General features: G+C 37.1%; 2 protein-coding genes, 6 non-coding genes and 1 pseudogene across 10 annotated transcripts; 2 read left to right on the forward strand and 7 right to left on the reverse strand.

Moving 5' to 3' along the window:
• Positions 1-1,557: 1,557 nt before the first annotated feature.
• On the forward strand, positions 1,558-4,863 carry LOC119998650 (NAC domain-containing protein 96-like). Its single transcript, XM_038845986.1, has 6 exons — positions 1,558-1,719; positions 2,622-2,899; positions 3,049-3,330; positions 3,894-4,349; positions 4,506-4,590; positions 4,701-4,863. The coding sequence occupies exons 1-6, from the start codon at positions 1,563-1,565 to the stop codon at positions 4,820-4,822; spliced, it is 1,380 nt and encodes a 459-aa protein (XP_038701914.1). The 5' UTR covers positions 1,558-1,562; the 3' UTR covers positions 4,823-4,863.
• A 529-nt stretch (positions 4,864-5,392) lies between these two features.
• On the reverse strand, positions 5,393-10,598 carry LOC119998821 (annotated as a pseudogene).
• LOC119999193 lies at positions 9,133-9,219 on the reverse strand. Its single transcript, XR_005468367.1, has one exon. It is a non-coding gene; the product is annotated as a small nucleolar RNA snoR77Y (small nucleolar RNA).
• On the reverse strand, positions 9,288-9,440 carry LOC119999198. Its single transcript, XR_005468372.1, has one exon. It is a non-coding gene; the product is annotated as a small nucleolar RNA snoR2/U65 (small nucleolar RNA).
• Positions 9,582-9,647, reverse strand: LOC119999200. The gene has a single exon (XR_005468374.1). It is a non-coding gene; the product is annotated as a small nucleolar RNA U49 (small nucleolar RNA).
• LOC119999187 lies at positions 9,736-9,833 on the reverse strand. The gene has a single exon (XR_005468361.1). It is a non-coding gene; the product is annotated as a small nucleolar RNA Z103 (small nucleolar RNA).
• LOC119999186 lies at positions 9,938-10,036 on the reverse strand. Its single transcript, XR_005468360.1, has one exon. It is a non-coding gene; the product is annotated as a small nucleolar RNA Z103 (small nucleolar RNA).
• On the reverse strand, positions 10,155-10,252 carry LOC119999188. Its single transcript, XR_005468362.1, has one exon. It is a non-coding gene; the product is annotated as a small nucleolar RNA Z103 (small nucleolar RNA).
• A 625-nt stretch (positions 10,599-11,223) lies between the features above and the next one.
• LOC119999160 (ALA-interacting subunit 1-like) lies at positions 11,224-19,542 on the forward strand. 3 transcript variants are annotated; one of them, XM_038846678.1, is made up of 7 exons: positions 11,228-11,426; positions 12,250-12,308; positions 12,442-12,516; positions 12,620-12,736; positions 12,869-12,939; positions 19,071-19,122; positions 19,224-19,542. In XM_038846678.1, the coding sequence occupies exons 1-7, from the start codon at positions 11,324-11,326 to the stop codon at positions 19,311-19,313; spliced, it is 567 nt and encodes a 188-aa protein (XP_038702606.1). In that variant the 5' UTR covers positions 11,228-11,323; the 3' UTR covers positions 19,314-19,542. The 3 variants fall into 3 exon arrangements, with proteins under 3 accessions (XP_038702605.1, XP_038702606.1, XP_038702607.1); XM_038846677.1 differs by lacking the exons at positions 19,071-19,122; positions 19,224-19,542 and adding an exon at positions 13,537-15,230 and having other exon boundaries at positions 11,224-11,426; XM_038846679.1 differs by lacking the exons at positions 19,071-19,122; positions 19,224-19,542 and adding an exon at positions 17,679-17,954 and having other exon boundaries at positions 11,230-11,426.
• The last annotated feature ends 1,766 nt before the right edge of the window (positions 19,543-21,308 follow it).

Raw genomic sequence — 21,308 nt, forward strand, 5'->3', positions numbered from 1 at the left:
TAATCACATACATTATGGATATAGTCAATATATTTTCCAAAATTACTATCAAACCAATATGTTTGTTTTATTTGCATTGTTTGGAATCCATCTTAACAGGTTTAACTTGCAATAACAAAGACACTGAAAATGGGTTGATAGTGGATCCAGTCTTGTATTAAAGTAGTAGCCCTCGATTTTCTGTAAAAAAGAGGGTCCGTAATTATTTACAAACATCCGCATGCATGTGAGAAGCCATAGATATACATGAAAAGAATAAGATTATGTTATTTAGAGAGGGTTGATGAATATCAATTGGTAAGGAAGACAAGAATAGCAATGAAGAATGAATTAGAAAGAAACCCAAAAAAGGGGGGAAAAGAAGATTGATGAAAAGGAAAAGAATGTCATAGGAGGAGAGGAGAATAATTCAATTTGGAATCATTTGTGCGAGAGAGATGTCCTAAAAGTGAAAATCATCCTCTCTCTATCTCTCTCATCTCATCTGCTCTGCCGCGTGTTAATTGTCTTTTCTTCACATGGCAGAGCCTGGCCCCACATGCTTTTTGGGAATTCCTTGCCTTCCCTAAAGTTTGTGTTTGTGCATGGAATTGCTTCTAACATATCGAATCATGGGTTGCCATTTGGTATTGGAGTTGTGATTCTAAGGACAGACATCAGCGAAGCATGGCATCTATGTGCTAATTGGAGAGAGAATAGAGGGTTTTGTTGTGTATGTATGAGTTGATGGCTAAAAATTCCACATCAATTTGATATGATGCAATACAGCGGTTTATAAATAAAACTCAGTTCATCTCACATTGTAGATGTATTTTTTGGACCTAAGAATTAACGGTGAAGACCTGAGAAGAAAAATCTATGTGAGTCCGTGATACAAAACGTATGATATTTTCAATGTGTTTGAGCTGAGAATTTCAACATAATTTAACTTGATAACGAGAAAATAGAAGAATCATTCGCATTGATTTGAAAAAGAAAAAGAAAACGCACGTATGAAAAGATGAAGTAGGGAAGCAAGTGATAGAGGGGTGGCAGCCTGCATTTGCTTTTGATTTCCACTTTTTTCTTTCTTTATCTTTTCTCTCTCTTTTTGTCTTCTTATCAAAAACCCCCTCCAACTCTCTTCCTCTCCATCTTCATTGCTCAAGCCAAGTACTCTCTCTCTCTCTCTCTCTCTCTCTCTCTCCTCCTTTCTCTCTTTTTCTTTCTTCAAAGCCTAACATGCATGGATGATGATTTCATATATATGCATGCATCATCAATTCATCATCACCTACATACACATGCACCAAATAAACTTGTTCCTCAAGTATCTTTTTGTTCATATATACATACATACATACATACATATATTTAGTTTCATATATTCAAAGAGTTATTGCTAATTTCTATTTGGTTTGCATTTGCAGGCCTTTGTTTGTACAGTTTGTTGATTGGTTTTAGAAGGGGCTGGTCTTTCTCCTTGTTTTTCTTTGGACACAAGACCAGTCCTCCTGCAGGTAATCTTCAATTGATATTTTAAGGCGAAGTTGTTAAGAAGAAGAAGAAGAAGAAGAAGATCAATGGCTCCTGTTTCATTGCCTCCTGGTTTCCGGTTCCATCCCACCGACGAGGAACTTGTTTCTTATTACCTCAAAAGAAAGATCAATGGCCATAGGATTGAATTGGAGGTCATTGCTGAAGTTGATCTCTACAAATGTGAGCCTTGGGACTTACCAGGTATTATATTTTTTATTCTCTGTTAATCTTTCATTTCTAGATATATCGCTACATCATCCTTTTAGGGTTTTCACTGTATGTAGAGTTAGAGAATGAAGCTTGAGTGAAGTAAAGAACAAAGAATATTGAGAAACTAAAGCAACATTTATTAAATGTGTCACTATATTTTCAAGAAATATTAATTATGAGATATATATATATGAAATTCTTTATGTATTTAAGTTCCAAGAATGACAAGATTTTGCAATTAACTTGTTAGGGAAATATATTTTATTGGAAAAAAACCCTATTCAATGAATAGGGGAGAAGATATATAATATACAGATATAAATGATCAATTGGGATGAATTTACATGAGAATATTGAACTCTTTCCAGAACGAAATCACTTCAAGCAATACTGCTTTTGTCAATGCTTGGTCTAGTTAATATAAGTACAATCTGTGATGCTGCTTTATTGGTCAAACATGTTAAAGCTTTAACATAAATTATGTAATATATCACACATATTGATCAGCCTTGATTTTATGCTCCTATTAAAAAAAAAAAGGCATCAACTACTTACACTAAGAACTATATATAAGCAAGCAATATATCCATAAATGGTCCCTTTATCTTTACGGTTCTTAAAAATTCTAGACGTCATTATTTCAGCTAAAATAAGTAATTTTTAAGTTGTTGGATCTGACCAAATAATTGAGATTAAAGCTGATTTAGGGTTTAAAGATTAGTGTTTATGATTTTTTAGTGAGTTTTAATCTCAGTCATTGGTTAGATCTAACTACTTAACAACAAAGTGGAAGAGACCAAATAAAAAAGTTCAGGGGAAAAAATGAAATTAATGCATCATCTACAAGAGATACTCAAATGCTTTAATGTACCTTTCTTCAATTAATCACTCAGGGAAGTCATTGTTACCAAGCAAAGATCTGGAATGGTATTTCTTCAGTCCAAGAGATCGAAAATACCCGAATGGATCAAGAACTAATAGAGCAACACAAGCTGGTTATTGGAAGGCCACAGGAAAGGATAGAAAAGTGAACTCCCAAATGTGCGCAATTGGGACGAAGAAAACCCTAGTTTACTACAGCGGAAGAGCTCCTCATGGTAATCGTATGGATTGGGTTATGCATGAATATCGCCTCAACGAGCGAGAATGCGAGACTCCCTCTGGTTTGCAGGTATGTATCAACTAAAACACCTACTCAATTAATTTCATGCGATCTGTGGATGCGTTTTTTTTTTTGCATCCAATGTATTGTCCACCCCGGGGTATCTCTACAGGCATTCTTATATACCCTCTTCTCATGATTTTATTTACATTGCATAGGATGCGTCCGCGCTCTGTCTTGTGTTCAAGAAGCCTTCAATTCCCCTAAAGATGAATGTGGAGAGTAATAGCTATGGTGGTGGTGTAACTAGGAATAATCAAATGGGTAGTGACCAATGTTCATCTAGTGTTGAATTATATTCAGAAGGTAGATGTCATGAAGAACTTGATCATCAGAGCAGCTCGGGTTATCATCGTCGACAAATCCCAATAATGGATACATGTAATGCTCTCAGTAATGTCAATGACACAAGAGATCATGGAACATGGACACAATACTTATAAGATGATATTGGATTCAGCTATCCAACTCCTCCATTTTCAAGTCATTATGGAGGAAATCATATCGCATACCCTCCTTCCAAGGTAAAAAATTTTCATTCCGTGGCTGTGCTAGATAATTTTTCACCTTTTGATTCAGTCCGCTTTGGGTTTTCACCGGCATGACTTTAAAACGTGTCATGCTAGTTAGGGATGAGGATGGGTCTGGCCATATAAAGCACTTCATGAGGGCCTTTCTAGGCGATGTGGGACAGAGAAATGACCACATTATTCTCCCCTCCTCAAAGACACACGTCCTCGTGTGACGCCCCACATGCATCACACTTAGGTCTTGCTCTTATACCAAATTGATGCATGTCCAACCCATTAGCACAATATTGTTTATTTTGTGTTTCCACGCGCAAGATTTTAAAACGCATCATGCTAGTTAATGATAGACATGCCCATATAAAACACTGTGTGAGGACCTATCTAACCGATGTAGGACGGAGGAATGATGACATCACTTTTCCTTTTCTTTTTTGGGCATGTATTCATAAATTGATGTTGATAAATAATTGTAGGTTGATATAGCATTGGAATGTGCAAGGCTTCAACAAAGGTTCACACTACCACCATTAGCGGTTGAAAACTTCTCTCAAGCTGCAGGTGGATTCACTGACCTAAAGATGCAGCAATGGAGTACTGCCATGGGAAATCAAACCTCGAATCTTGAGCCTGACATTTTGCGGGAGATTCTTTTGGTTACTCAGGCATCTCAAGAACTTATAAACCAGTCTAATGATCACAATCTTCATCAAGTTACATGGGGTGGAAATTACACTACTAATCAGCATGACTTCAGTTTCATGGCTGCCATGGATGATATAAACTCTATGAGCCATAACGACAAGCCATGGAACGGTCCAAGCGCGACGAGGTCATTAGAGATTATGGGAGATATTGATGAAGATTTCAAGCCAGAGAGAAATGTAGAGAACTTGAGATGGGTAGGAATGTCAAATGAAGAGTTGGAGAAGGTACGTAATTACTTAATAGATGCACAAAAATAATCTTCACTTTATTTGGTAAACAACAACCGTGCACGAGACTTTTGCAATGAAAAAGGTTGGGAACGTATAAAATGTGTACGCAGACGTTACCAATTTGTTTAAATATTTTATTTTATTGGACAGAACTTTGGGGATGATCGCCACAAGATTGTTCCTATAGAAGATCTATCAATCTTGCAGAGAAATGATGATCTTGAAGAAGTTCAAGGTACCCAAAAATAATTCAAATTTCCATGAGTATGAATCATACATTTCTTGTTGTATTATTGCTATTTCTTCATCATTAACTTTTTGTGAAAATTAACTATACAATTGCAGTGGAGAATGAGAATAATCACAGGAACATCGGATTCAAGGATACCGCTGATTACTCGATAGGATTCACGGATGATACCCCAAATTTCACAGACAACGTGGAAGATGATTTACTCTACCACTGATGAGTTAAAAGGGGGTGTTACTCTATCACTGAGTTAAAAGGGGGTGTTACTCATTAAACTATCAATTAGTCATGTAATCCAAGTCATGTAATCCACTCTAATTATATACTTGTATTTTCATATTATTGGTAATCTCGCTTAAAATATGAATATACCATGGCTAAAATATGAATATACCATGGCTTTACTCTACCACTGATGAGTTAAAAGGGGGTGTTACTCTATCACTGAGTTAAAATGGCGTACTTCATTTTATTCTTTAAAAAACCACCGTTGGATTACATGACTAATTGATAGTTTAATGAGTAGAGAACATGATGAGACTAGATGCAGGGTGATAGCATAGTGATGAATCTCCTAGAGATTCTCAAAAATGCGTCGAAAATCTCTCTAGGGACAGACCATATGGATTGTAGAGGTTTCGATTCCCATTGAGAGTAATACCTTTGTGGCCATGCGTTAAACTTTGTCCGAATTTACCATGTCGTCAAGTGAAGCTTAAATTTCATCCACTCACCTTTTGTCTAACTTCTCTAGTCTTCAAATGACTCAGTCAGCTCCATATAACAATGAACTAAAATGCGATCATGCAATCCCCTCTTAAGAATATGTAATGTAATGCATTTTGTTTGAAGCAGAAGATATGGATGATGGAAGAAACCATATACCAAGTAGGTTCACTCAAAAAGAAAGATACAGAAATTATCCGAGAGATATAGCGGGAAGGTGGTAACATAGCTGAGAACAGCCCTAATTTACATGTCCTGATGGATGTTTGTTCCAAGACAAATATGACGTATCCCCACGAGGCCTGCAACCAGAACACAAAACACCATTTCAAACTTGACGTATAAGAAATACAAACAGTTCTTCATAGCCCAAGAAGTCGGTTACAATAATCTACACAAGAAAAAAGATCGAAAAAATTGCATGGAACGTATGTTTAAGCCAACTATCTCTGCCCAAAGTCGGATATATGTTGACATTAATGCTTCACAGAAAGCACTTATTAAACAGTTTCAGTTTGGAACTGCAAAATTTGCATGCTAAGCCTAGCAGAATATGGGCTTCAACACGTTTATGATTGCCAAATTGATCAAGGGCATTAAAAAAAAAACATGCAACGGCCCTCCCCTCTGCACTAGTAACACTTGTCCGCTCTGTGCGAGCGAGCCTATATTGGTCTGCAAGGCTTTGTTTTCGAAGACCCAATACCAGTCCATACTAGTTTGAACCTAAGAAAAGCGCTTGTTATTAGTTTGGAAGTTTGATCTATATTATGTACTTCGCATCTTTTCCTGGGTGATGCGGGGCAAGTGACTTAGCTCCATTGGCACTCGGTAGCTCGTTTAGTACCAACAAGCTTCACAATACATAGGTTTGTAATCCCGTCCATTCAAGACGGGTGCTACATAACTCCCAAGACTTTGGAATTAAATTATCCAACACCTAGTAAATGAGAAACCTATCTTCCATGGAACTCTTTAGAAGGGTGTACTTTTATGATTTTGCATACAAGAGACAACTTAAGTACATGCAAAAGGTAGATTATTGGAACGAGTGATAAAATATGCATCAAGAATTTGATCATTTTTTGACAGGGATGTGAAAACAATGCATTCTGGCAAGTTCAATTATTAAATTATTATGTACTAGCCATTGAAACAAATGGATGATTTAAGATCTTGAACGTTTAACTCACCTTGGCTTGAAAACGTACACAAGGATAAAGCTTATTGCCAAGAACAAGCTCAGTCCACCAATGGTAAGATATGCTACGCCCAGGAAATCGTTTTTTCCTTCTATCCAACTTGTAGTGGAAAGAACCAGCTTCTTTTTTCCTCCAAAGCTGTAAGTGTTACAGTTGTTCTCTATTATAATAGAGATTTCATCGTTAGCTCGAAGGTCCTCTTCTATCCTCCCATAAAGTTTTCTAAAAGTTGACAATGCCGCTGTACGCATCCAAACAATAAGATCCTCTTGTTCACTCAACTATTCATAGCAAAACCATTGAAAATTATTTTTCCATCATAAAATGGGGGAAAGAGGAAAAGGAAAGAAAACACTAACAAAAATCATATACGTGATGGGGAAAACTGCTAGTACCTTAAACGGATGAAAGAAAGAGCATAAAGGTGCTTACAGGTATGCTCGAGTTGAGCTTTGCACCTCCAATCAAACCTCTGCTCTTAAAATTTTTAGGATAGACATCTGACCCAAATTTTCTCTCTTTGTCACTTGTCTATGCTATGTTCTTTTTGTTGATTTCTAGCGCCTTGTTTTTTACTGACAACCTGTAAGTGTCATTGAACAAACTCCATGCAATAAGGCCACAAGGTACAATAGGTCAATCTGGTGTGCCAGGTTCAGGCTCACACTCCTTTGATCCATATTCTGCATTCTCAGACTGCAGCTGCTGGTCATCACGACTTTTGACATATCTGGAGGCAATTTTCCTTGTGTCAAACATAGGAAATTATGAAAACATTCAGACACATGATAACACGATTACTTGTGTAGGTAACTGAGAACTTGTGTTAGATAGGAAGAATCACATCCAAAATTTCCAGTCACATGGAAAGGGAGAGCATAGATATGCAGGAGATGGTTCATGCACTTTTTAAGAACAGAATACAAGTATAAGAATCAGTAGACTCACATCTCTAAAGTTAACGGGGAAACAGAAATAAATGTGTTAGTCTAGGCTGATAATGGCTCTGTTTGTGTCCATGTCTGAGGTGCCCCAAACAAGCTTCTACTAGATGAAGACATGAACATGGCCCATAAAAAGAGCAAGGAGAACTGGAAATTTAGCAAGCATTACTAATCTACACTATGTAATGAAAATCCATCACGTCAGATTAGAACTCAATCTTTCCCTTATATTCCCACTTTTCACTCCCCTACTTTCGAACGTTTTTTAATCTAAAGGAGAAACAATTTATTCATGCATCATTCTAGGGTAAGCTACCCCTACATAATCAGCCCTCATGAAGGGAATACAGGAAGCAGGAGGAGACATATAGTAATGAGTACCCCCAGCTAAACTGAGAAGCTAAATTATCAACACATTGATTAGCCTCACGATAGGCATGTCTGACTTCAACCCGCCAATCAGTTTTGTGTAAAAGCTCTCAGATGCGACCCACTAAATGGAATAAAGCATTCACAGAAACAGAATGACTAATGAGAATATCTGAAACCAGTTTAGAATCCACATCAACAATAACCCTCTTGTAGCCCAACTCCCAAGCCGACTCCAAACCAATCAACACACCCCATAACTCAGCATAAGGCACAGAACACAGCCCCATATTCATATCGAAAGCAGCTAACCAGATTCCGGCACTATCACAAATAATACCTCCAATGGTAGTGCAATTTAGAATAGCCCGAAAAGCACCATCATTATTAACTTTCACTCAACCGTCTGGGGGAATCCACCAAACCAACTTGTCAACCTTCAGCTTCTTCGTACCAGCCAAACGACCAACCGCATCATCCGTCAGCATGAAGCTCTTCACATTGTGCAGAATAATATGCATGGGATGTAACGGCTCAACAAAGTCCTACTTTCGAACGTTAAAACAATATGTTTGGGTTAAACGCTAACATCATACATATCAAGTGAGTTTATATCTTGAACCAAAAGTTCCCCAAAAATGAGGCAATTCCATAAAGCAGACAATAATCCAGGAAAGCATACTCAAAATTGACAGGAAAGCACAACTCCAAAGATGGAAGACATTATCAGTTCTTCAGCCAAAGTTTCATCTCATGGTATCACAAATCCACAGCATGAAATTAATAGGTTTAAATCCTCTTTCATGCTATAAACAACTAATTAAAATTAACACTAATCATCAAAAAAATCCACATCATGAATCCAATAGAACGCTTATTCATCAAAAAAATCCACATCATGATTCCAATAGAACGCTATTAGTAAAATATGCGTGACAAACCAGCATCTTAAAGCAATTTACAAACATCTGCAGTTTCTAACTAACACTCCAGATATTGTCAGCTTTTTTAATCACGAATGAGTAAGGACATGGCATCAGAAAATCAAATGCAGCAATTCAGAAGGCAGAAATAGACACCCTGTTTTAACGGAAAAGAAAATGTGAAGAATATAACACGTCTACATACGCAATCTACATACCGTCGATGGTTCTGATAGAAGTTCTCTAGCTGATAATAAACAAAAACAGGACCTTTCATATCCTTAGGGACCTGCAAAAATAACCAGTCATGCAACTTTTGCTGAACAATAATTCAATTATCAAAAAGGACCAATATTAGTATATATGAAGCCTCAGAAAGCCAGTCTATATGTGACATCAAATGAAATTCAGCCGGTAATTCCAACTAAATAAGATAATCCTCGTTGGTTTCAACAACTAATAAACCAATTTAAATAACCAAATGAGAAAACAAATGAACAAATCAGCTTTCATACATAAAATGTAATCGCCCAAATCGGCTCTGGGGACCAAAGGTTAAAAGGGGTCCACAGATTCCTATCAAGAGACGAAACAAGAGACTTGCTTTCAGTCCAATCATAGCATTGCCGGTCACCGCCCACTATGAACTACCGTCAACGTGGCATCGGACTTTACCAAAATAATATACATTCATAAATCAAGTAAACCCTCAGAGTCCCGTTTCAAATCACCCAGACAGCACTACACTGGAGGCGACTTGGTCCCGACCAAGTCATCGCTGATTGGTGGATGGGATCAAGAGGTTACACAGTGTGATTGCTGCTGATTTAAAGTGTCATACGGCACTTCCTATCAATGGGTTCGCTTCCTCATAGGGATTTTCAATCAAAATTGTTTCTTTTTTCAGAAATTGAATTCAAAACTAAAAAAAACACAGAAAAAAGAAATAATTGTGATAAAGATAAAATGGATCAGAGTTCTGGCTTGGATTCTCAAGACTAAGAGAAAAAAATAGCTCAGTATGTTCAGCTTCGATCATCTGGGGAAATAATCATCAATTCCATCTCAATAAATATCACAAACAAAATTGAAGAGTATCAATAGCGATAACCCATTTATCATCGCAATTTCAAAATCAAAACAAAAAAAATCAAAAATTGGAGATTAAATGGATCAGAGTTCTGGCTTAGATTCTCAAGAGAATGAGGAAAAAAATCGCTCAGTATGTTCAGCTTCGATCATCTGGGGAAATAATCATCACTTCCATCTCAATAATTATCACAAACAAAATTGAATATAGACAAAAACACATTGAATCATCGAAATTTCGAAATCGAAAAAGAAAATTCGAAAATTGAAGATAACAACAGAGAGACAGGTGGTTGATGGATCAGAATTTTGGCTTGGACTCTCGAGAGAACGAGAGAAAAATCGCTCAGTATGTTCAGCTTCGATCATCTGGGGAAATAATCATCAATTCCATCCACACCAATTCTCACACACAAAATTGTCCAACAGAGACGCACAAAACAAACAGAGAGATCTAATATATCCAGATCTGCAGTAAAAAGACGACTAAGCTAAGCATCTACAGAACACGCAGAGACCGAGATACCTACTGTAGCATCAACTCATACGCAGCGCTCAGTGATTGCGAGCACTGGTAATCAGTATATGACGCAGAACACTAAATCAATCACGAAAATCGAAAATAAACTCATACCAATATGGAGAGATTAAACCCCAAAGGGTTGCGGAGGAGCATAAACCCTAAACATGCCAAGACGGCACCTTTAGCTTTGAGCGCTGGAAGAGTGACTGATGGAGGAAAAGAGAGCGCGGTTCATTTATAGGCGCGAGCCTAATTAGAATGACATCACGAGAAACCCTAGAGCCAGCACGATTTTCCACGTGTACGGCTGATACTGTGATACATCCCTTTTCCAATTTTGCTGGTTATTTTTATTATAAATAAATAAATTTTGTTCAAAATGCTTCCGCATGGCCTTAGGAGAGCAGAATGGACATAAAGATTCGGTCGTCAAAAGAGCCCGTATCATATTGGTTGAATAAACATAAATCTCGAGTTATCAAAACAGTCTGTAACATACTTGTGATAGATAAGATTGGGCTTAGAAGTAGGATAAATCCACGGAATCAAGATTTCATAATGAAATATCTCAATAAACTGATTGGTTTGAACTTTCAATCTCAAAGTTTTAAATCTTCTGAAGAGATAATCAATTATACTGTCACCAAGTTGTCTAAGAATAATAGATAACCAGTAGGCCAATACATTATGGATGGAACTTTGAAGATTGGAACTTTAGCCCCTGAAGCCCAATACCCAAAACTTTCAAAGTTCTTCAAACGAATGAGGCCCAAAATCTGAAATCAAGGATTTGTCGGTTTGTTATTTGTGATGTCCGCTTCTTTACCGTTTTTTCCTTGTTTAGTCCCATCTCCCACTCCCAACCCAACCAATTTTATTTTATTTTTTCCAAGTAGTTCCATTTTTGTCTCAGTTACGCTGGAGCCTGCAGTGATCATTGACATGAAAGCCAACGAAGCGACGGGCGGTGGCGGTGGCGGTGGCGCTAATGGTGCCAATTCAGAACCGTCCTCGGCGGCCAAAAAGAATTCCAAAAGACCCAAATGTGATCACCCTTTTATCCTTTCATATTTCTGCACAATACACACATTGATCTCTGCTAAGAACTTATGAGCTCCAATATATGAACATGATGTTGCATGTGTATGTATTGTATATAAAAAGTGATTCTTTTTTATTTATAGATGTGGGTTTTCCTTGGGTGTTGTTTAGTTTTTGAGGAGCAAAGTGGATTTCGCCAGACAGGATAAAGGCGATAAATTAACAGAATTGCTTTCTGGCTCCAGTTTTCACTCTGGTTATCGTTGTCATTGCCATTGATGATATTGCAAGTCCACATGTATTGTTTTGAATTAATGGGCTGTAAAGCTTTGATTGTAAACAAGTTCAATTCCACGAAAGAGTCTCTCCACATATTATTTGGGACAAGATCTATGTACATCTTGTCTGTCCCCGACATTGTCCACTGCGGGAGCCTTATGCATGTGTATTGTTTAGTTTTTTTAAAGCTTTGATTATCAAGAGAATTGATTTCTTCTTTATGGCACTTTTCAATTATTGTGGTGCTTTTTCTATTCTAAAATGACAGATTTTTGGTGAATGCGAATGTTTGATGCTATTACTACAATGCATGTTTAAATATTTGCACATCACATTAGCTGTTTTACCGGTCTCTCATGCCCTCCTTTACTCAATATTATTAGATGAATTGGATGGTTCACTGAGATGACTGATTTTTGTATAAATTCGTTACTCTCCTTTTATAGAACCTTTTTATCTTTTATTCCTATGTTGTTGAATCTTGTTTGTTCATATTCAAGAGAACTTTTATGAATTTTTAATCGGGTGATATGTGCCTACTTCTGCAGATTCAAAGTTCACGCAGCAAGAACTTCCTGCCTGCAAACCAATTCTAACTCCAGGATGGGTATGACTTACTAGTTAGTTACTAACATTTCATTTTATTTGACATAAGTTTTTAGAAAGAACATTCTATTTCCAAGCTCAAATTTTCTTCTCTGTTTCTTATTTTCTTTGTTATTTTGGTACGATGGTTTCAGGTCGTTGCAACATTTATCATCATTGGCTGTGTTTTCATCCCTATCAGTCTTGTCTCCTTGTTTGCATCAGAGCGCGTAAGTATAAGATCCTCATAACTGTATGCTTTCTATTACAAAGTCCATATCATTCTCAACTGATGAATCTCCAACATGAAATTTTGATTCCTGTGACTTGTAGGTGGTGGAAATTGTGGACTGGTATGATGAAACGTGCATTCCTGGCAAATATAGTCGTGATCACGTTGCCTATATCCAAAGCGGTGAAACCAACAAGACCTGTACCAGGATTGTGACTGTTAGTCTAATTCCTTTTCTATTTTTCATGTCATATCTTACTACCTCCTACATTAAGAGCAATCCGTGCTCGCTTCCAAATTATACTTGAATTATTGTTCAGCAAAAGTTGCATGACTGGTTATTTTTGCAGGTCCCTAAGGATATGAAAGGTCCTGTTTTTGTTTATTATCAGATAGAGAACTTCTATCAGAACCATCGACGGTATGTAGATTGCGTATGTAGACGTGTTATATTCTTTACATTTTCTTTTCCGTTAAACTGAAAGGGTGTCTATTTCTTCTTTCTGAATTGCTGCATTTGATTTTCTGATGCCATGTCTTTACTCATTCGTGATTAAAAAAGCTGACAATATCTGGAGTGTTGGTTAGAAACTACAGATGTTTGTAAATTGCTTTAAGATGCTGGTTTATCACGCATATTTTACTAATAGCGTTCTATTGGATTCATGATGTGGATTTTTTTGATGAATAAGCGTTCTATTGGATTCATGATGTGGATTTTTTTTGATGAATAATGTTAATTTTAATTAGTTGTTTATAGCGTGTAAGAGGATTCAAACCTATTAATTTCATGCTGTGGATTTGTGATACCATGAGATCAAACATTGGCTGAAGAACTGATAATGTCTTCCATCTTTGGAGTTGTGCTTTCCTGTCGATTTTGAGTATGCTTTCCTGGATTATTGTCTGCTTTATGGAATTGCCTCATTTTTTGGGAACTTTTGGCTCAAGATATAAACTCACTAGATGTGTATGATGTTAGTGTTTAACCCAAACATATTGTTTTAACGTTCGAAAGTAGGACTTTGTTGAGCCGTTACATCCCATGCATTCCCATGCATATTATTCTGCACAACGTGAAGAGCTTCTTGCTGACGGATGATGCGGTTGGTCGTTTGGCTGGTATGAAGAAGCTGAAGGTTGAGAAGTTGGTTTGGTGGATTCCCCCAGCAGACGATTGGGAACATAAATGTCAAACCATTGAGAACATAAATGTCCAAATCTTGATAATGTTCTTGCTAGGCCTTCTGAGGGCAAAAATCTTCTCTTACTCCCTTCCCTATCTACCAAAACAAGTAGCAAAAACCATGAGATTCTTAACAATTTTGGGTTGGATACTTGAATCGTAAATCTCACAAAAAACTTACAAGGGTTGCAACTTGTTTTTATGACCATGAGTGACCCTGGCCTCCACCGATATCTCTACCACCACCACGGTTCTTCCCTAACCTGTTTTACCCCAAAAGCCTCCCACCATATAATTCACGAATAATGTCCACAATCCACACAATGCAGTGAGTAAATCTTAATCAACTCCAAGAAGATATGGCAATGTAAAGCAGCAAATCATTAAAAGTGAGAACATTTCTCAATACCCGGAACCGGAAAAGTGCACAAACGGCAGCATAGATCACTGGTAGAATGATAACTCAGACACATATAAGCGAGTAAAAACCAAAACAAACTAAACATCAATGATAATTACGGGTATGCTGAGTAGCTTTCGAAATCCACAGAAAAATTCAGCTCAAAAAATTCAAATACGGAAGGATAAAAAAAAGGGCGATCCAGTTGCAATTAATCGAACCCTTGGATCATAAATTATGAGAAACCAAGTAATTCGTTAAGCAGTGAAATTTCAATGTTCTCCTGCCTCTGTCTCTTAAAAAAGGCAATGAATTAAAAGGATGGAGACCGTACATACAAGAAGCAACAACAGATCGGACTGGTTTGAGCCAAATCGATCTTCTTTCTTCAACTTCTTCTTCCTCTTCGTTTCTTTTCCCGGGTCATGACCTCCTGAGAAACCTGAAATAACTGCTTGGGTCAGATTCGGGTTACAAATACAAAAGCCGCGGCGATTTTACATGGGCTTATCGGCCCGCGAGCCACCTAGCCCAAAAGGCCCATACAATATGCATCGATTAAGGTTTGGGTTTTCGGTTGAATTTTTTTGTGTGATGAGATCCGCAGTCACTATCGTTTTTTGGTGTGTATTGGAAAAACTCAAATGGGACCTGTGCTCTAGCTTTGAAACTATGCATACGTAACAAACTCATATATATAATTCATGTGTGAGCTGATGACTCCGGGATAGGATTAAACTATGGTAGTAGAGCATGACTAGTATGCACTTTACCATCAAACCAACACCATCATTTTTTTTTTTTTTGAAAAAAAGGTGATAGACCTATTATATTAGATTACCCAATAAATTGAATAACTGAGACTCGTAGGCACTCGCAGCTACCATAAAGGTGGAATACAACGTAAGGACTAAAAAAACAATAACAAAGTAATAAAACACAAACACTAAATCGGAAATCGTCAGACATTGTTGGATGACACTGGATTACACCAAAGATCACCGAACCACTGTCCAACGAGTCGACTCCACTGATCGAAGCCGGGTAACAAAAAACTAAACAAAAACAAACACATAAATTACAACTTGGATCTACTCTATGGATCCTAACTTCCTTTGCAACAAGAGAGGCATAAATTACAACTTGGATCTACTCTATGGATCCTAACTTCCTTTGCAACAAGAGAGGCCAAAACTCCAACAGATCCGAAAACTCATCACTAAAATTCCAAGTAGATGTCGTCGAAAACATCGGAAACGCAGATGATTGAAGATTCACGACAGATGGAGGAGATCGGAATCCAGAGAGGAGAAATCCTGCAAAATCCTTATTCAAACACAAAAACAAAACAAAAGTATCTATGTGTTACATAGATCTTCATAACACATAGATACATGGACATCACTCATTTGCTAATACTTAGCAATCGTTGGCACCCCCTCTTCAGTGAGACTCTATGAACAAATGTATGAACCTAAATAAATAATTAGTATAGGAGTCTATACAATTATTGGCGGGAATAGCGGGATGTTCAGTATCGAGTCTTACCATTCGAAGAGTCGATAACCTAATTGCCCACCTAAACCACTTTATAATAAATTCCAATTCAAATTGGCGAATCCATGTATTTTATATTTTTCTACTTTCATAGGTGTTCTTTTATGGTTATAATTAACGAATACGATCTTTTATGGACATTTCTAATAATCTCAGGTGTTGAGGGAAAAAAAAAAGAAAACCCTAAAACAAACCCAATTCATAGATTATGCGCCAAACAGCTCATTGACCATTAATCTTCTCTTCTCCACCTACCAAGTTGGTGGTCGAACATGTGAAAACCCAAAACCTAACATGTAGAATTCAATTACATTTTACAACCCCTTTTTGGGGCAAAATGTCTAGGTTCTTTATTTAGGGTAAATTCTTCAAGACAAACACCATTCACATGACAACCCTCATTAAAATGAATTGGTAGTTGAGACTCACTTTGAGACCCTCAAAACTATATAAATATATAGCAGCTAGCTAGTTTTGCTCTTGGTGTAGTATCTTGTGAAATTTGTGTGTTTGGAGAAGTATGGGAGTTGTTAAAGTGTATGGATCATTCAAAGCAGCATGTGCATAGAGGGTTATGGTTTGTCTTCTTGAGAAAGAAGTAGAGTTTCTCAGGAGGTCATGACCCGGGAAAAGAAACGAAGAGGAAGAAGAAGTTGAAGAAATAAGATCGATTTGGCTCAAACCAGTCCGATCTGTTGTTTCTTCCGGTATGTACATGGTCTTCATCCTTTAAATTCATTGCCTTTTTTAGGGGACAGAGGCAGGAGAATATTGAAATTTCACTGCTTAACGAATTACTTGGTTTCTCGTAATTTATGATCGAAGGGTTCGATTAATTGCAACTGGATTGCCGGTTTTTTTTATCCTTCCGTATTTGAATTTTTTGAGCTGAGTTTTTCTGTGGATTTCGAAAGCTACTCAGCATACCCGTAATTATCATAGATGTTTAGTTTATTTTGGTTTTTACTCGCTTATATGTGTCAGAGTTATCATTCTACCAGTGGTCTATGCTGCCGTTTGTGCACTTTTCTGGTTCCGGGTATTGAGAAATGTTGTCACTTTTAATGATGTGCTGCTTTACATTGACATATCTTCTTGGAGTTGATTAAGATTTACTCACTGCATTGTGTGGAGTGTGGACATTATTCGTGAATTATATGGTGGGAGGCTTTTGGGGTAAAACAGGTTAGGGAAGAACCGTGGTGGTGGTAGAGATATCGGTGGAGGCCATGGTCACTCATGGTCATGAAAACAAGTTGCAACCCTTGGAAGTTTTTTGTGAGATTTACGATTCAAGTATCCAACCCAAAATTGTTAAGAATCTCATGGTTTTTGCTACTTGTTTTGGTAGATGGGGAAGGGAGTATGAGAAGATTTTTGCCCTTAGAAGTCCTAGCGAGAACATTATCAAGATTTGGACATTTATGTTCTCAATGGAAGCAACAACCTGACTTTTGTGGCTCGCGAAATTATTACTGACATTTAGAAGTTTCCTTTGTAGTCAATTCTTTACCATAGATAAAGGATTCTTAATTAGTAAAAAATTTGTACTGAAATTAATAACAATAAGTTAGTTTCTGTAAAAGGTTGAGACCATTTGAAGAATGTATAGTTTCCGAAACTTTAATCCTTACTGTAAAGAAGGTAATGCTGGCTTAGATTGCTTACTTTGGGTCATCCTCATTTCTTTGAATCTGATTAGCATTATGAATCTTTGGTTTCAGTCCTTAGAATTATATTTTAAAAAGAGTGAACCTTAGGTTTTCGATATTTCAGAACTTTATTTTTTGACCGAGAAGCATGGCAAATGGGATGTCAAACCACTTACTGCAACACCGCATTCCTTTTCTCCCTTTTCATTGTCAAATGCATTTTTATTCCAGTACTTCTATTTTCAGTCATATCATCTCAGTCAAATGTGAGTTTCAAATATACTGTTAGTCTATATTTTGGCCTCGTATTCTGCTTAACTTCAAGAATATGTAATGGAAAGATGATGTAAACCTGAATGAAGCAGTTTTGTTTCAATGTACGTTGTTCTGATGTTGCTTTATTCGTATGCAACGGGTGAGGATTTATGTGGGACATATGAAAGGGGAGAAAACTTGTGATCAGGATGGTGGGCTCCAGGAATCTATTTTTAGCATCTATGTGAAGGGTTGAGAAAAAAATCAAGTTAGCCTTTTGTATGCGTTTCCAATTTTTGTTTGCATTTGGATATTCACATTCTAACGAGTAAAGCATGATGAGACGGGGATTTATTAATTGAATGTGGGTGGAATTTTTACATCGATCATCGGTGCATTTTATATTTTTATAGAACTGTCTTTGACTGTCAGAAATGATTATTTTTGTAAGGTAGATTTATATGACCATAGCTTCCGTTACTATGAAGTCATTTATTTCTTTGAGAAAGAGGCGTGTACACGTGACATTTTCTTTGATTCGTGTCAAAATTCTTGTTCTTTGCAAATGGAAGCTCCACGTCTTTTGCAAGCTGATAATGTCACAGTATGTTCGCCGCCACGTGCTGCTTGTAGCATCACGTGCCACTATCAAGTTCACTTCACCTGCTTTCATCTGCGTCACTTATCTTGCTAATAACCCCCACAAATAGCACACTGCCTTTATTCAGTTACCTCCCTGCTTTAGTCTATTTCAGTTACCTCCACCATGGATAGAGTTCCAATCTCTCCTCCGGCCTCTTCTTCTAAAGACGTCCGGCGGGGAAGACCTCCGGGACGTTATAGGGGTGTGCGGAGGAGGGAATGGGGTAAGTGGGTTTCTGAAATAAGGGTCCCAAAGACTGGAAAAAGAATATGGTTAGGATCTTATGATGTCCCAGAGAAGGCAGCTCGAGCCTATGATGCTGCACGATATTGTATTCATGGTGAATGTGGTCCATTCAATTTTCCTACTGAAAGGAGGCCAACTCTGCCTGAGGGTTTTATGCACTTCTTTTCCAAAACTGAAGTCAAGGCCATTGCAAGCGACTTTGCTTTAGCACATGAAGCAGGATCAGAATCAGATCCGATTCCTGCTTCAGTTAATTTAAATGTTCCTAGTGCAACAGGAAGTGCCGATAAGATTGATCAATCTGCTAGTCTAACAGGATCGGACAATGGTTTCTTTGAAAATCTAGAGCTGGATGATTTCCTCATGTTTGACTTTGAATGGTTGAGTGATCTATCCTAAAGGGTTCGTTTTTCTACTTGGTGTGTGCGGCCAGCTATGGTAAATAATCACCTCTGTAATGTAGTTATTATAAACGTTTTTTCTAGAAGTCAAACTTTGTCCTATGTCATTATATATCGTATTGTCAGTTATAGTAAGTCTAGACATTTCAATGTGTATGCGAAACTAGTATAGTTTTTAATGCTTAAATGTTTCTCTCTGCTATGTTATATAGATGCATTTCACAACATTATGGCGTCTCTCTTCATTCAGCGGTCAAATTGCATGTAAGGCACCTGCTCTTCCTATCCACTTTTCTAGTCATATAGAGCATTTGGATTTGATGTAGGTTATGTTTCTCTCTTGATTTCTCATATGGCTTCAACAGCTTTTTTGCGCGAGGGTTTGTATTTGGTTCAGATTTTCTCAGTTGCCACCAGATTTTCTGTGTAGATATACATTGTTTTCATTGTATTAGGTATTTGCCTGTTCTGTATATGGTAAAGAATCTGTAATCTTGATTGTGTTAGGTATTTACTTGATCTCTGATATGATATCTGCATAACAGAAACTTCTGTATGAACTAGTGAGGAAAAAAAAATGCTTTGTTGGTCTTGTGGTCCATGGGGATTGAACTGGAACTCTTCCCATCACAGTTTGTGACTTAATGTTTGTCCTTTTAGGTCAATCTATGAATGGAACTTCTTCATATGAACACTCGCGAATCTTGATGGGGGTTCGGGGCAGCACTTTCGAATTTTTTTTAGGACATATGGACTTGGGAATAAGGATTTTAGGCCTAAATCTATATGGAATGAGTTTAGTTTTAACTTTTGAGGGGCTTCCGCTTGAATGATCAACTCTTTAAGTTATAATTATTTATAAAAAATAATTTTTTTTAGGCCTAGATCCGCCACTACATGTGAACCCTATCTTCGTTTTTCCCCATCTTCATATTCTACCCTTTTTTGGTAACATGATTTTTTGACCTAAAAATGTTTAAAGGTGTTACGGTATATGAATAATTCTCATTCTTTGATCCAAAATAAAAAAAAATCTCTATTTTTTTAAGCCAAATTCTAATCCTTAAACTTTATACATAAATCCTAATTTTTTTTTCTATAAAATTTGTAATTAATCTACCTTGATTCCAAATTAGTTGAACTCACTTTAGGCCCCAAATCCAATTTACAAATAAGTTAAAGCCCTGTTAGAATAAAGTCATTGATTCTAAAATATTTTTGTCTCCACCATGTAGTAGTAGTCCACACTGAAAATTGATCCAAATTTCTCAGATTCTATCACAAACCCTAAAATACCATTTACATTTTACAGTTGCTGACCTAAGTTGTTATTGGGAATATTTTTTAGTGTGACTTGACCAGAACAAATATATTTTTTTTTAGGAACACGTAGAGATGCTCACCTACAAAATTGTTAAGAGATATTCATCATGGTATCAGGACGAGACTCAATCTGATTTGTTTAACCTTCACTTATTTGGGTCACCTGTTGGGTCTTTTGGATGGGTCAACCAACAAGTCATGAGGGTGCTCAAAACTCAAAATCTATATGGGTCACTTGATAGGGCCTTTCTGACGTCCTTATTGAGAGGCCAACCCACAAGTGCGAGGACCCTAGTCCGTATAGTTTACTTGATGGACTTTGAATTCTTCAAACCCACAAATGTAGAGTAGTTTTAGAATATAAATGTCTTGCATCGGTTTAGTAGAAGTAAATCATGTGATTTATAAACATGTCTTCGTAACACTTACATACTTTTTTTTTATAAAGAAACAAAATCGCGCAGACCTTTCAATCAGAGCAGACAATACCTAAAGTTGGATTGGCTTGACAAACTTAACAATATACACTTAATCCTCATCCATTTGATAAATAGAGAGAGAAGGTGATGGAGACTCAACTCTTAAACTTTGGTCGAGAGAGTTGGGGTGTAATTATTTTTGCTAGTGCCACAACCTTAGACAAGGCATATCTAAGATTTGAAGTCACTGGGATACAGTTAAGTAGCGGGGATCTAGGGGCAATGACCCCAGATTTTTTTTGTTTTAGTTATTTATATGACGTTAAGATAATCACTAGTAATAATATCAAATAATAAAATATTACATCTTTATTCATCACGATTGTAAAATAGAATTCTTAGGGATTATTGCTATTTCCACCACTTTCAATTTTTTCTTCGAATTTTCTTTTGAAAACTCTCTTTTGTAACTTTGTAATTGTAAGTTGCGCTGCTAAAATGGGATATAAGTTAATAATAAGTCAATGCTATATTGAAGTCAGTCTTGAAGAGGGGATCTGGGATGCAAGAATGGCTAGGCCACTCGGCCATTGTCGGGGACACTAGAGGCCTTACAATAAAACACTAGGGGCTTGATACATTTTTTCCTTGCCCAGCTACCAATGCCACTGCATGTTCTACACAATTTCACCGGGGGCCCAATGCCCC

This window comes from Tripterygium wilfordii, chromosome 5, assembly GCF_013401445.1.
Source record: "Tripterygium wilfordii isolate XIE 37 chromosome 5, ASM1340144v1, whole genome shotgun sequence".
NCBI classification, from domain to species: Eukaryota; Viridiplantae; Streptophyta; class Magnoliopsida; order Celastrales; family Celastraceae; genus Tripterygium; species Tripterygium wilfordii.